General features: G+C 37.0%; 1 protein-coding gene across 5 annotated transcripts in view; it reads right to left on the reverse strand.

The window, feature by feature from the left end:
- The window catches only part of WDR33 (WD repeat domain 33), a 71296-nt gene that overhangs the window by 40369 nt on the left and 14701 nt on the right, over positions 1 to 16226 (reverse strand). For 4 of the 5 annotated variants that reach the window (XM_055723609.1, XM_055723608.1, XM_055723606.1 and 1 more), the window contains exons 2-7: positions 11745 to 11969; positions 9883 to 9951; positions 9353 to 9457; positions 8636 to 8731; positions 7995 to 8146; positions 6149 to 6246 (exon numbers count right to left, since the gene is read on the reverse strand). In XM_055723609.1, coding sequence (XP_055579584.1) covers positions 6149 to 6246; positions 7995 to 8146; positions 8636 to 8731; positions 9353 to 9457; positions 9883 to 9951; positions 11745 to 11948 — 724 coding nt within the window. In that variant the 5' untranslated portion in view covers positions 11949 to 11969. Of the gene's footprint in view, positions 1 to 647; positions 5799 to 6148; positions 6247 to 7994; positions 8147 to 8635; positions 8732 to 9352; positions 9458 to 9882; positions 9952 to 11744; positions 11970 to 16226 lie in introns of those variants that run through there. The other variant, XM_055723605.1, reaches the window with a different exon arrangement.

Here is a 16226-nt window from a genome sequence, read left to right on the forward strand (position 1 = left end):
ACAATTTTCAGGGAGGAAGAGAGGTTTCAGACTTGAATCTGAAATAATCTCATTCTTGCACGGTGCCTTTTCATTCTTGCCTCATGGGAAGTGTTGACAGAAGTGTCTGGTACAACTTTTTTAATAGCGTGGCGTTGTGGCTCATCTCCCATGATCTCTTTTAATAACTAAAAATACATAGGATTCTCAAAGAATGAGTAACTTTCCAGGATTTTTAAAACACTAGTTTCTAGATGAGAATCTGAACTCTTAAGACTTAGTAGATTTTACTTCAACATTACACAGAACTGAACTGCAATATAAACCAAACGATTTCAGGTGTATCAGATGCAACCAGCTCCAAAAGCAGTCTTCAGTTCCCCCTGATTCTCCTGGCATTGGTTTAGGAAGCAGAGCAAAGAAATCATAAAGCTACCTCCTAATCATCACCTTTTAATCACAGAAACCAAGGACCTCAAGTATAGCTCATCAAAGTAAATTTTTCATCCAGTCTGGAACACTTCACAAATAGGAACCTGATGTAAGTCAACATAGCAGAAAGTTTCTCAACTCTCAGCTGGATTTTTACATTTAACACAAATAGAATTGGGTATTTTAACAAAGCCTACCTCTAATAAAGTCTCCTATACAGAGAAAACAAAGACACTGTAGCCTTGACAGTCATATTCAGGAATAAAACTGAGTTGCTAAATGACACCTGTGTATTTTTTAGTAGCCTCAAGCAAGAAGTGACTGGATTCTTCCCCTCTCACTAGGTTACTACGTTAACTGTCTATTAACATCCCAGTGAGCGAGTTCCCTAGCCTCCCTTGTGTCTAAAACACATGAAGTTTGACGCACAGCCATTTAGAGCACAACTGGACCTCGAAAGAGCTGCAACTTACCCCTCTCCCCCATCCCAAACCTTGCCTTGGCAATAATCTGTGAAGAACAGAGACCTGCACTACGAGCCAGCATACTAAAACATGCCAAAGAAATAGGAGATTTAACTGATTCAATCCCAGCATTTCAGAACAGCTCATCTTTAAGTTAAAAAATTGAAGGACTTTCCTTCTCTCAATTGATACAGTATCAGCCACGTCTCATCTCATCTTGGGCTTTTGTTCTGATGAAAAATCTTTCTAATACTCATTAATGTAGGGATGTATCAGTAGACTGAAAGACATATCAGATACACCTGAAATCCTAACAGTATGAAGAAGCAAGCCCCCACTAAAACCCTGAAGGTTTAAACACTATCTCCTTACAAGAAACACAGTATCAATACACCCATTTCTTGAATTTTCTGGGGTTTCTCTCCCTACTGGGACAAGGAAAAGGAAAAAGCTCACATAAAGGGAAGAAAAATGGAAATGGCAACATCAGGATTATTTTTAATTTTAAATTATCAATGTAGACTTCAACTACACTCCAGGAAAAGGTAACAGTTCTATAAGCTACCAGCTTCAAAGGTTAAGAGCTCGAACGTTATGGTTAAAAGTGAAGGCCAAACTGAAGATACAGTTCTGTTAGTTCTGGTTCTCAGGTTCCTTAACTACTGAACATATTTGACTGAGAAAACTGACTTCAAAAACTCTGAAGAGATCCTTCACTTTCAGGCAGTGTATACAAACCATATGTTAAACATCTGAAGACACTTCATTGTATTTGCTTTGCTAATGAAGATCCAGGAACAGAATAGAAAGAAGGAATAAATAAAAATTCTCCAGTTATTTCAGTATGACTAGCTGTGGAGACAGTTTTTCCAAACTTGTGAGCAGATGAAAAGCGAGTTTACTGTGATTGCTGTGACTTCTGAATGCGTGCATACACAGAAATGTTATTTTGTAGGTGAAGACTTTTTGCACTGGTGTTATGCCTCAACAGGAAATTCCAGGCAGAACAATGTTAAAAGACAGACAAAAGACTTTCCTTCAAGTAAATCACGTACTAGTAAGAAATTACATGTTGTAACAAACTACAAATTTTAAATCCAGACAGAACGTGAAGGAATTATGATTGCTTTTAGTTAAGATAGGGAAAATCTTTTGCCAAATTTACCATTGCTGGCAAGAAGATAATTTAGTGTATTACCCTATTTTACAGCCAGAAAACAGAAAAACTTATCTACAAAATATCTTCTCAAAAATTGGGTTGCCAGCCTTCAGAGAGCTGGGTAGTCATCCTCCTCAAAAAGACTTATTTAAGGCAGGCAACCTTTGAAATCCTGGGAACATACAGCTCAGCCAGGCTTCAGAATGAAAACCTTACAGTCCTCCCAAGCACACATTTCTACTAGATTCTCCATGTGTGACTGTGAAAGGAAGGAGGACGGACAGTGGAACTGACAACACTGAGATGTGTTTGTAGCCTCCTAACCCATCATGTCATGCTGGGAATAATTAAGGAGTCATGTGTTTACTCATGATCTACCCAAAATGTTCTCAGGGATACATCAGACAGACCCAATATCCAGAGATTCAGAGCCACAAGTCAACTTATTGCTAACATTAATTTCTCAATAGAAATAAAAGGACATCAAGTTTTTAGTGCACATGTTTTTTCACCAAATGTTTTTACCATTACTAAAAGCCACCACTGTACGTGTTCTTACATAAATGGGGACTGATTACATGGGTCCTGGCATTAACTTCACTGCAACTGTTTATAATAATACTATCAGGTGTTTAGTCTAAAGTGCCATTATTGGAAATGTCTTTCTGAGTAACAGATTATTGGCATGAAAATTACATACTGCTATACTACAGCTTGTTTTCCATGTCTTATTATTTTAACAAAAACATTTTTTATTTTATTATCGGCTAAGATTGCTACCAGTGTATTTTAGTAAGTGCACCAAACTGTACCTGTTACTATCATCAGGATGGTAACATGACAGAAATTAACACAGGCAGAAACTATTGATGCAGAATTAGGAGTACAGTACCTTTACTTCAAGAGAAAAGACAGACAATAATTGCGGGGAAGCGAACAGGTAAGTGAGTTATGACACTCAATGCCATTTCCCCCACCTTCAAGTTCTTCCAAAATAATTCACTTGAAGATGAATTAATTAAAGATGATTCCCCAAGAAATTGAAGATTTTAAACCTATTTATTTCTTTACAATATTAAAAAGGAGCCTGATAAATTTGCACATACTTCTAACAAAACGCCTAAACTCCACACCTACTATGCCCTAGAAAGCCACCATGGTAGAAACAGCAGCAAAGTAACATGAATTCGTGAAAAGCTGGGCAGCAAAGGGACTGAGCGAGATCACAGAAGATCTAGAACTTCTGGCATTATGTATGAAGAACAAAACAGGGTGTCCTATTTAATTTCATTTTGACACATGAAAAAGGAAGCTGGACAGTGTTTCTCATGCAGCCCACACATTCAATGGCTTTAACTACTGAAAAAATTGTGTAGCCGACCATAGGCAGCTGAAAGAACTCCACCAAAACCTTAAGACAATATATGTAATTTACCACTTCCAATTTGTTTTTCCAATCCTCTTTAGAAGGTAATACTTGAATTGCCCCTTCAGACCAGTTTTAAGGGAACCATTTCATCAAATAATAGAAGTAAATTACAGTAGTTAATTCTAGTACAAACAAAAGCACCTGCAACAAGTCTATAGAATTTTGTCCTTTTACATCAGCAAAGCTGATCCCAGTCCCTTTAATGCTCTTTACAGAATTGCTTTAAAAGCATTCCTTGGCATTGAAGTCCTCGGATCTGTGTTTTAACATATATCACTTGTTACTGAAAAATCAATGATACATTGATATTGTATCCCTGGGAGTGATTATCTTTTTTAAGAACACATCTGACTAAATTGATATTTTCATTTTATTTTTATAATCCAGTGTGATAACCTAAGGAATACCTTAACACATTTTAAGCGAAGCTTTGGACCTAAACTGCAACGTTGAATCCCTGCAACTTCACAGCATCCATGTTAGCCAGAATACCTGGAGCACGATTTGTGGAAGCAGGAAATAAAACCCACATTCTTTAGCACGGTATTTGATCTAAATGCTTTTTGTATGTAACGAAATATATTTTTAATGAAGTGCCACCAGAACTTTAATTTACAGATCACTAACTTCAGAATGGCAATGGCATAAGTATTTACATATTTCGAAGGCTACACTAAGCAAAGTATTACAGGTCACACTCCTAAATATGTAAAAGCAGAATCCATGTAGAGATGCAAAAAGCTGAAGATCAGCTTCCTAAAGCCATAGGCTCTAAACTCCAAATAACAAAATGAAGCTTGTATTTCCCACCAAGAAAGCTACCCAAGTATTACCCATACAGCTCTTTCAAGTAAGTCTGACCATATTTAATAACAGTGCTAGGGACCAAGACCAAATCAAACTTGCATGTTTTGCAGAAACATCTTCCCACCCAAACCCCTGAGTGTTGGGAGTATTATCTTTGTTTTGTTGTGGTGGATTTTTTTGTGGTGGTGATTGGGCTGGTTTGTCGGGGGGGGGGGGGGGGGGGCGGCGTGCAGGGAGGGGGCGTCTTCTTTTTTTGCTTATCTGAAAGCAGAAACGAGAAATCTGCCCTGTCCAATTTCATCCAGGTATGTAATATTTCCAACTTGCCTAAAAGGTTAAGCATATTGTGGGTACATGATATAAGAGGTTAAGATACTCTTAATAGAGATACTTTGCACACTAAAAATTGTATATTGAGGAGTGTAAACTGCAAGAAATTAAAGCATAATTCTATCTGAGATACTGTCACAATCACAGTGTTCAAGTATGCAAGGAAACAGATGGAAATGTAATGCAAGTTCTGTTCTCTGTGGCCTAAATTGTATGCTTTAGTACTTCTACTTTATGCAGAACATTAAAAGAATGTAGAAGAATTGGAGTGATTTTTACGATCTTGACACCTCTGCATCTCCATTTCCTCCACACAGTATAAATGAGTAGTTAGTACAAACGCGGAGGAGGGTATGGAATGTTTTTAGTACAGAATGATTTCTTCTGAAAATCATCAAGCAAAACAATCCCAAATCTGTTTGGGTCCTTCCAGAATTAACAGGTGTAAATGATATAGCCAAGAATTTGCTTGTCAGCTCCTGCAAAGAACACATCTACCATAATGTCTATGTACAGATTCTGTTAAGAATATCATCACTGCCAAGAACGCTGGAGCCCAATGTCTTCTCAAAGTAGCGGTGTTTAAAAGTAATGTAATTAGTAAAACAAGAAGAGAGCGTAAGAGTCAAGAGAAAAAGGAAAGCTCTACTTCCTAAATACATAATGCCGGTCCAGTTTGGAAGCATGATTTAAAAATCAGTAAGTACACAAATCTTTAGTTTAGGAAAAAGCACTGAACAAGCTCACACATCTAAAACCAAAATTCCATGTTTTTACTGCATACTTTAATTGCAGTTTACCTGCATGTCTACAACGCCCAATCTCACAGCAGTCTTAATACATTCTCCTATTAAATTATGTACCTTTGACATCTTCTGCAAGAAAGGAACACTTGCCAGAAGCTATTATTAAGGCTCAATAAGATCGCAACAAGAGAAGTAGAAAGCTCAACAAGGCCAATGGAAAGGCACCAGAAGTTAGTGTACGCAGATATTGGACAGAAAACTGTTGAATCAAAGCTAGGATTATTTGTACGTGCTACGCACGACGTGATCAAAATTTACTAGTCTTCTCTACCTAGATGCTCTCCTCCTCTGAAGGACTGAAAAAAAAAAAAAAGTAGCTACCTTGCCTCTGAAGAAACCAGAATGGAAGGCACTCCCATGAGAACTGAATCCTCTGCATGAAGATGCGTGTTCTGAAGTAAAAGTGGTCACAAAGATTAAGCTTTGGAGCAAGATAAATGTATTCCTGATGCAGAAACAGCCGTTTCTACCAACATTAGCAGTAGAAAAACATCTTATATATCCACCTCCATTGTTTAGAGCTTAAGTGGACAGTAAACAGAGTAATGCCATTGTGAACTGCAGCCTGAGGATTGTAAGGCACCTATAGCAGCAGCCAAACAAGTTTTTGTTTGGAGGATTTAAGACAGGGATGTAATACAAAAATTGTAGACAAGCTGATACTTCTGTATTGTGAACACCTAGTTAAAAAAAGGATTTCCCCCTCTTGAAATACCCCAATCAGTACTTTTGGTACACATACCTCGAAGAATTCTCTCCTCATGGCAACGTAGAAAGTCCCAGATTCTAACAGTGCCGTCGTCAGAGCATGTAGCAAATTTATTATCCGTGGGTGAGAAACTGTTACATGAAGACACACAGCAGGGGAAAGAAGTCAGCATTTAACAGATTATCTATGCTTCTCAGACAGGGCAAAATTATACTGTAATGTGTTATACACTGAAGGATGCATTTGAACATAGGGACTTTTAAGTGAATACAGTGCCTGCCAAATGACACTTCATCACAAGACATGAATTTAGCAGAGGATTACTATTGCATTGCAGTCCCCTGTCAAATGAGGAAAAATCCAGAATTTATTCTTAGCACCTTCCTGTCTATGACTGCACACGGTAGCACCTTCTCTGCAGGATGAGAAGCAACATCAATATGATTTGGCAACTGTCACCCTAGATTTTCATGTTCGGTAATACCATAAGAAAGTGACACTGTGTAGAAGCACAGGAGAACAGTTCTTAGGAAAAAACTCCTCTTCAGCCACAGGTGCTTTGCAGCAGAGAAGCAAAAATAAGGGAAAGCTGGTCACAGGAAAATGCTAGTTGCATTAACAGTTGAAAAAAACCCTGTATACAAGTGTACCGCTTATTATAAAAGTAATTTGGAAAAAAACCCTCTTATTACACCCCATCAACACCATGAAAAGAATCCTACAGACATAGAAGCAGCTTCCAGATTGAGCCGTCAATATTGCTTGATGAAAGTCACTGGAAAAGCAAGGAGTTATTTAGCCATGTGATAAGGGCCAGAACATCTCCAGCAACTGACAGGCACTCACTTCCTTTCTGGTGCAGTGAAAGACCATGAGGGAGCCCTTGTGAAATCCTACATCTTTATGATCAGGAAAGGGCTTAAAATAGTAGAGAAATTCAGTGTATGGCCATGATAGTCACACAGTAACTGAACCCAAGGTAAGCACTTCTCAATCAAACTCTGGCAGAAAATGCTGCACCCTATCAAAGAAAAATGGTGACTTTAGTGGAAAGTGGTTTTGTGGCAGTGAACCTTTATCGCCAAGGGCCAGCACCTGAACCCGAAGAAACACTGCTTTAGCTTCATTTTGGATCTGCAGCTTCTCTTCAGGCTTACTTTAAAAACATTTCCGTATCTTACTAAAGATTATGTGCAGGTTTACTTTAGAAACATCCTTCATTTACATCTCACTTTAGATTCCATTTTTTATAGACATTTGCACAACTGAGGCATCAACACTGAACCAAGAGAATATCCTACAGTCTTCTTTTCAATGGCTTGCTTACAGTTTCAAGCTTGAAGAACCCATTCAGTATTAACATTAGACTTCTGTATGTGGCAGTCTGCGTGGGTATTTAGTATTACTGGAAGTCTTGGCTTCACCAAGCCAAGCAGTTCTTCACTTTATTTAGTGTTTTATTATTTTGTGAGAACTATGCAGGTGTTTTATTTCTGAAGGCTTTATATTTTATTCAGTTAGATTATTAAAGACTGAATTCTTTATTTGGAATGAAATTGTTGTCTTACACAGTGCGTATAAAAAGGAATAACTGATACACATCGTCACCATATAAAAATGAAAAGAATACCAGTGCAAAATGCGGCAGACAAATACATCTCTAACATATTGCAGAGGCGGATACTGGGACAATACTAATTCAGAAAGGTGCCAGCAAAACGGTGAGAATGTGGAAACAAAAGAAAATATTGTGTTTATGTAGTGCAGGAAGTTTCCCAGAATCTGACAGAACCCATGCATTTCTGCACCCAGAATACACTTAGAGAACAGTCTAATCATGGCAATAGGTACTACAGAAAATGGTATATTGTGTATAAACCTGGCCTCTCTAATCGCCTCCTTATGTGCCTGGAACATCTTGACGTTGTTCATGTTGGACTGCCAGTATTTCACATATCCCCCGTGGTCTGCTGTCAGCATCCACATATCATTGTGTGACCAAGTCATAGCCCTTACAGGGCTGTCGTGAGCCTGTAAATTCAAAAACAAAACCTCTAGCAAACACGTTCTAACACTATTTGACCTACACAAAACATAAAAGTTACTGAAGTTCCTACTTAACAGCTGCAACAAAGAAATGAAAACAACGATGATGTAGTTAGATTCAAGATGTGATTGTGGAGGGGGGGAAAATGCCTTACTCTGTATACAATGGTCTTCTAAATAATAAATGAAAGAGTATTTGCATTTTGTTTCTGAAGTGTTTCTTTATTATTGCAAATACTCATAGTATGTTCTTGAGAACAGTTAACATAGCATATGGAGATGGAACGAGAAGCATTAAATGAATATAGCCACGTTCTGACATGGGGTCAGAGCAGAATAAAAATAAAATACCTCAAAGACTCCCATCACTGCACTTAAGACCACAGACCTATGATGAGCAAGGTGAAGATGTATGCCTAAAACATGCTCAAAGACCTCAAGGAAACACAAAGAAAACTTGATAGATGAATTTACCTGCAATATTGTTTCAAAATTGAAAGTCAGTCCATTCCATAAAGTGAACTCTCCACTAGATGCACCAGTGACCAAGCGTCTCCCCTCAGGAGTCCACTGTAAAAGAAAAATTTAACTAACCTGTTCAAACATAACATTCAAGTATTTCTTCGCAATCATCCAAATAAATCATAAGCTTCTTCCAGAGAATCTGCAGAACCATAATTTACTAAATCACTTTCTAGAGAATGTAAGATAGACAAAAATGCAGAACTGTGACAGAGGGCTTTTGAATTCTGTAGCAACAGGACAAAGCCCACTGTAAAAGCAATGAAAAATGTCTAGGCGTAGAGAAGAAACAGCTTACTGGCACCAATATGTTTACAGCACACAATAGCAACATTAAACAATACTGCTGACACCAGAGAAAAGCTGTTAAAAGATGCTACAGGAGTCAAGCAGCACAGAGACCAAACTGCCTTTTGTTCTGTGAGTCAAGATATATTAGCCCCACAAAATGCGGGGGAAGTAGGAAGTACACCTCAAACTCTGAGTGTAGTAATTATTTTCTACTCAGACTTTACCTTTTAATTTCCTAAAACCCTCCACAGAAAGACTAGACACATGAATTCCACATGCTAGCTCTATATGGAAATGGTTATCTTGCTTCTTTCTTCTGTTAAGACTATCACTCTCAGTTAAAATTATACAACTAAGTAAATCCAACACTATACTCACCCTGACAACAAACACTGGGCATTTTACTTTATTAGTAGATGTCCGAACAAATTTTGTTGTTACAGCATTCATCGGGTTGTTCAGCATTCCTATAGGAGGGACCAACTATAAGAGAAGAAACAAAAGATATAGTAACAACATTTCTAACTAGAAACTGGAAGAAAAGCTTACATTCTGAACACTCACTTATGGAAAATCAAGTTTTTCATTTGCAGGGATATTATCAGGAGTTGACAGGACATGTTTAAAAGTCTGCATGATTTACCACCTCAAACAACCAGCGTCTTCAAGAGCAGCTTTGCAAGCTCAATGCGTTATGAGAGTTCTTATGGCCAAACATTAAAAGCCCGTCCAATTTCAGGAGCTCTTCACGGACATGTATTTCAACAGAACAATAATGTAGAGTGAAGACACCCTTTTTATCTTTAAGGCCTCTTGTGGAGAAAAAGATAACTTCAACTGACAGGCAGAATCCTTCCTATTTTTTTTATCCACAGTACTTCATCAGGGAATAGAAAGATTTTACTTACATCATTATAATATCCTGCATCAGGCTGGATTGCTCGCATATCTCGCTGGTCTCTCTGCCATACTCTATTCTGGAAAGAAGAAAACAACTCCTAGTTCATACCACCGCTATACTTCATTATTAAACAACAAAAAATAAAGAACACATTGACAGCCTGTTTAGGAAATTTCAAAGCACTCCAAAGACTTTTAGAATAAACTCAGTTAAAAGACTTTGGTCTCAGGAAACCTGTAGAATTTGTACAGCATGAAAAAAGATTCAAGAAGGTTTAAAATCTTAATTTCAGACTAAACCAGTTCATTTAAAATGGCAGCTTACAGTAGAAAAGGAGCAATCCTATGTAATAAGCCACATTGTTTTAACAAAGATGATTCGTACTTTGCTGCCCATGCTAACAGGTACTCTAGAAGAAGCACATTCAATCATTGCAAAAGCTTTACTTTCAGGATAAGCATTTACACTATTAGGAGCTGTGCTGACGAACTCTAAATGATATCCCACACAGTGAATGAGCTAGAAAAGAAGCTTCTGCAGCTGAATCATAAAGAACAATGCATTCAAATGGATAAAAATTAGAAGACCAAGGGACAAAAATGCTTTCAATTAGTTAAACTCCATGAGCTTTCAAACACAAGTTTTTCAAAAACACACGAATCAAGAATGAAATTATTTCAGCTTCATGCAGTAGGCTTCACCAATTTGGATTGATGCACATATTAGAAACATAAGCTAAAATTCTAGGTAAACCATTTTCAGTATACACTACTACAGTTTGCTAGAATTTCTTAAGCCAAAAGCAAATAACACAAACCATTTTCCTCATCTTTTATAGAACCACATCAAATTAAATCAATAGTATTGAAGTAGGGACTGAAATGGAATGCTGGTGTATCCTGAGTAAGCATCCAAAACATACAGATTTGATTATTTTTTTTTAATTAACAGAAGTTTGAGGGTGCTTATTTCTGCCACAACAATAAAGGTCTTGAATTACTAAATTTAATTTTTTTTTTAGAATTAGACTACTACTAATAGAATATTTTGGGGGGCATTCCTAAAACATAAGAATATGGTTTAAGTGTTCAGTGTTTTAACAGATCTTAGAAGATAATTTATTATGAAAACCTTCCAACTTTTAACACATACAAGCTATAATCATGCACTGTCCACAGCAGATCAAATTCATTTTGTCATGTTTTTGCTGTTGAGATTCCAACAACTCCTGTATTTACAGATTTGATTCCATTTCTTCTAAGCTAATATCCAGTACTTGTACAGTAAATTGTGATCACAGAATTGTATTTAAGAAATTAGTACCACTCCATCAGGAAAGCTAAGTAAGCATCTTCACAGAAACCTTTCTTCAACAAAACTTCATTTAATTTGTTCTGTATCTATTAACCATACAGAAAGGGGCTTTAGGAAACCGCAGTGCAAGCTGCAGTGCTATTTGGTAAAATGATGAGAAAACATTTTTATGATACCCTGGGTTTGGAAGGGAAGGGGTAATGGTTTATTTCCCATTTTGGGAAATTTCCATTTCAAAACAAAAACAAGAACAATTACATTATTTACAATGAGGTTTTATGTTCACTGGAAAGTCAGAATATCACAAGACACAACTGCATTCCAAGACAGGATGTAAAAATTGGTGTTTACACAAACTACAAAATCAGCTGTGTATGTGCAGTTTTATTCCCAAGGACCAACCCCCTTTGTATTTGTACTATACCAAAATTAGAAGCATTTATCATTTAGTTCAATCTCCCAGTATGGCAGACTGCTCTATGGACACTGAAAATCACAATCACAAGTTTCAGGAAGGAAAAAAGTTTTTCAATCAATAGTAGAAAATTAACTAACCTCTAAATACTTAATTACAGAGGGATTGTAGTCTATGGTCTTTCGGTTCACAGCTTTTCTCATCCGCTTTCCATCAAAAGTAAGCTGTTGCATTGCTTGCTGCTGTGCAAAATCAGGTCTTTTGTAGAACAACTGCCGAGGCGCCTGGTGCTGGAACCTCGGCATATGGAAAAATCGGGGCGGGGAGCCAATTTCTGTGGCCATGGCTATCCTGTTTCTGAAAGACTGCAAAAAGTGAAACAGTAGGTTAATACATAGTAACGACAAAAATCCTGCATTACTATCTCTACTAACTTAAGTTTACACAGGTAACAACTTCATAAAGCACCGTCTATTGGAAAGCTGTATTTGCAGGTTCCTCTATTAATTCTTTTCCCATGTCACACTGACATTTAAGTACTTTGTTCTCTATCAAGAGAAATTTTGTACTGAAACAGATCGCTATAAGTTTGCGTTACCATCCCTAAACTAGAATTGTGTGGGAAAACAATGTACTCAGTAAAACCAGTATAAATAGATGCAAGAAATGGTAAAATCCTTCAACAGAAGACAGTATTTCAGATTCAATATAAAACAGGAAAAACCACATCAGTTACAAATAAATTTAACTATTAAAAAAGAAAAAAGCTTTAAAGGGCTGCCTCAAAACTTTATTCTAGGACCTGCAAATAAAGTTACACTCCCTTTACATAATTTATAGTAAATACACCACAGATCACATTCTACCTGTAGGTATACTCTCAATTCCATTATTGCAAAATAAATGGCTTACATATTTATCAAGGTTTGATAAATGTCACCCAACAACACTTCCCCCTAACAAGACGTACTGACAACATTAAGAAAATGTATGCGGCAGGGGAAAAAAAATTCAATATTCAGATTTTTTCTCCCAGAGGAAAGTGAGTCCAAAACCTCATTTTTCAGCTTGTAAAATCCTTAAATGATAAGATTATAGCAACCTCCTTGCAGCTGAAAACTACGGTATACACAGTTTTAAAGTATATATTGACTTTAGACTAAGCAATGACACAGTCTGAATCAGCAAAAGAACTTTTAAACTAAACTGGCACTATCATCAAAGGAATGCAAAAAGGCTGTGAAACCTTCCTTTTCGTGAAGGCTAAAGTGTTTACACAGGGTCAAAGTGCATTTAATAAAAAGAATGGAAATAAAACTGATATAATTTTTTTTAAAGTTGAAAAAATCTGATTGTAGATTCATTAATATACTTTATTTAGTTAAAATACTCATATCCTCATTTTGAAAGAATTCAAAAGTTGTTTCAACTACTGGTCTTAAAATTTTATCTTGCTTTTTTTGATCCTAATAATGTAAAGTTTCCATTTTTTCAACAGCAAAATAAAGCGAAGATAGAAATACTAGACATAAAAGAGGTTTAAAAGTAGTGCACAGTTTGATTTGAGCAGGTTGCCCTTTAAATATCACCCAGTTTGTTGGCCCAGGGCAGGGATTAACCTTCACAGGCTTTGCAACCTTAGCAGTCACACACTCCATCCCAGTGCTACCCATAAGTGTGTCAGGCCAGCTTTGAAAGAAGCCACCTATGACCCCTGGCTGTCAGCTACACAAACACCTCTGATCCACATGGGGAAAAACCCAACTAAAGCCATCACAACTATTCTCCATTCAAGACAAACTAGTCCAACCTAGAATAACATGTTCCCTTGAATGAGGTCAGAAAATTTAAGACCTTTGGCAATAGTAGCATCTTTCATTAGAGCAACTTGTTTAACTGGAAAGATACCCCAGCTTTCAAATAAATAAAAAAACCCACTTCATCTTGCGGCAGAAAGGCTTATTTGCCCGAATAGCAGGTGGTGTAATAAGACACCATGTCTACGTCCAAATACTGGCCACATCAGTAACACCACTGCAACGATACCATTACTGCAAGGTCAAGCTCATCTAAAACAAGAAAAAAGTATCAATGCTTGCCCGTGCAGGAAGCATGTCAAGTGTCCCTACCACTACCTCAGATTCTCTTACAACTTGTCAGAAGGTAGCTGTTGTACAGCAAGTTTCAGGTGCTAGATCTTAAAGGTAAAATTAAAAGGATAGTAGTGGTTTTATATTGAAAAAGAGAAAGTGGCTTCTTCAAACAAGCAAAGCAAGATGGCATTAAACATACAAGTCCATTAATAAAGTATTTTAAATTTAGTTTTAAAGCTTATTCCTTACTCAGGGGGTGAAAAAACACCCTAGATAAATCTTCCATTACTAATCTCTCTCAAGCTGAAAGATAAACACTCCTATACCAACCTAGTGCTTTAAACCAGAGGGAAAAAAGATATTTTTGCAAACACACATATCTGTACTCTTACAGAAAACACAAAAATAAATTTCAAGAACCAAGACCAAGAATGCAGACAAAGATATGCTGGCATTTCTAAAAACACTTTGATCATCTATATTTGCAAGAAAACATTACATTAAAAAGCCTTTTTAGAGAAATAACCCAAAGCAACAAGCTAATTAATCATTTATTCTCATAGTTCAGAAAATGAAATCTCTGGAAGAAAATTTCTCAATTACTAACACAGGTAAATAAAGCATTAGCTATGATATGGATCAGTTTAGACTGGACATACCAAAAACGATCACAGTGTCTAGCTTAGATTAGCATAAACATTCACTTAACACACAATCAACGTAAGTAAAAACTGCTGTTTAAAAGGTGGCCAAAGGCATAAACAGGTTAATTACACTTCCTCATGCCTACAGATCCTTCCAAGTTCATGATTATGACAATACGTGACAACACAACTACAACAACATGACAAGGGAGATGACACACAATTAGGAAAATGAAGGGTTTATGTTCTTGATGTTCTAAGCTATTTCTCCAGCTTTGGAGATCCCTGCCTTTACCACCAAAAGCCTTCTACCTGCAGTTATAAACTTTCTGCAAAAAAGCTTTTTGTTTACACACCTTCTCATGATATTTTTCTTCTAATAATGCCTCAAATATCATACTTTTATCCACCTAATACCTTATGCCCAAGTCACATTTTCATGCCATATCTATTCTTATACACGAACAGATAAATAAGAAGTGTGCACATGCATATAGATGTGTATATATACACAAGAGTGTTGTTACCAAACAAAGATTTGGAATTGAAGGGGTTTGGCACAGAATCAGTTATCGGATGAAACCAGAGCACTCATTTCCAAAAAAACTCTACTCCAGTCAGACAAATATACCCATTTAAGTTTCCAGTATCCTGCTTTGTCTTTTGTTGGGACAAACCAGTGCCTCAACAGGTTTTCCTTTAGATCTTCTGTATCAGCTAAAAACTGTCTGAATCAGTGTCTACGGCTCAAGCTCCTGTTGTACTGGAAGCATGAGTAAAAACGTACAAACAAGTACTAGAGGACAATGTGAAACCCAGAGTACTAACATCCAATTTCCTATTTTAAGCAAAGTACCAAACTTTGTTTTTATTTCAGGGTCCATCAACAAGGGTTTAAATGGAAGCCTCCATTTTTTCCTTAACACACAGAATTAGAAGCAACAAGATTTTTCCAACATCAAGCACAGGCCAACTCTTTATTTTATGGTTTCCAGATAGTAGTGTTACCAACTAATCGCTATTCTCCTCTAGTTCATTATACTATTTGAACTGTGAAATGGTATTTTTTTATGCCATTCTTTCATGCATCCTTACTGTCTGCAACAGGAACACGACTCTTCAGAGAGCTGACTGCAAGTTCCCCCTTTCTGTTTCCACAAACACCCCTTCAAAGCTGACTGGCTTTCACACATTTGAGGGGGTAAATTAATTTGAGGATATGCAGAAAATATATAATGAATTCACTGAATGAAGTGGCCAGTGCACTGGCCATCCAGAAACACTGGAAGATAACAGGGCCTACTTCTCCGCTAAGATGACAAAAGAATGCCTGGAAAACACAATCAAATTGGGGAATAAATGAAGGCACATCTGACAAGAAACTGAAGGTGGGGTTAGGACCAGATGGGCAAAAAAAAAAAAGTCAGAGTTAGATGGGCAAAAAAGCCCCCCAAAGACGAATTAGAAGAAACACAGTAAGAGTGGGAGTAACCACAGAAGAAACACTGAGAAGCAAGATCAGTTAAGAAAGAGTGTGAATGGGAATCCTAAGAAATAAGACACACACTTAAAAAAAAAAACAAACACACTTAAAAAGAATTTAGTTAATTGGCCAGAAGAAATTGCACAAAAGAACTCCAGGAGCTTGTGACAGTGCCCTACTGTTTTTTAACTGTCAACAAATACAGCTGCAACAGAGCAAGCCTTTTATTTGTTCCTAAGAGTTCCACAAGGATGGCAGGTTTACTAATGCTATCAAGTAACTGGAGAGACATAGCTATAGAACAGTAAAAAATGGAGGGGAGGGAAAAAAAAAAAAAAAAAAAAAAGTATGACCTTACACCCAGGGCAGCATGGTGTCATAAGACTGTTGGATTTGTAGTTT

The sequence above is a fragment of the Falco cherrug genome, chromosome 11, assembly GCF_023634085.1.
Source record: "Falco cherrug isolate bFalChe1 chromosome 11, bFalChe1.pri, whole genome shotgun sequence".
Lineage (NCBI taxonomy): Eukaryota > Metazoa > Chordata > Aves > Falconiformes > Falconidae > Falco > Falco cherrug.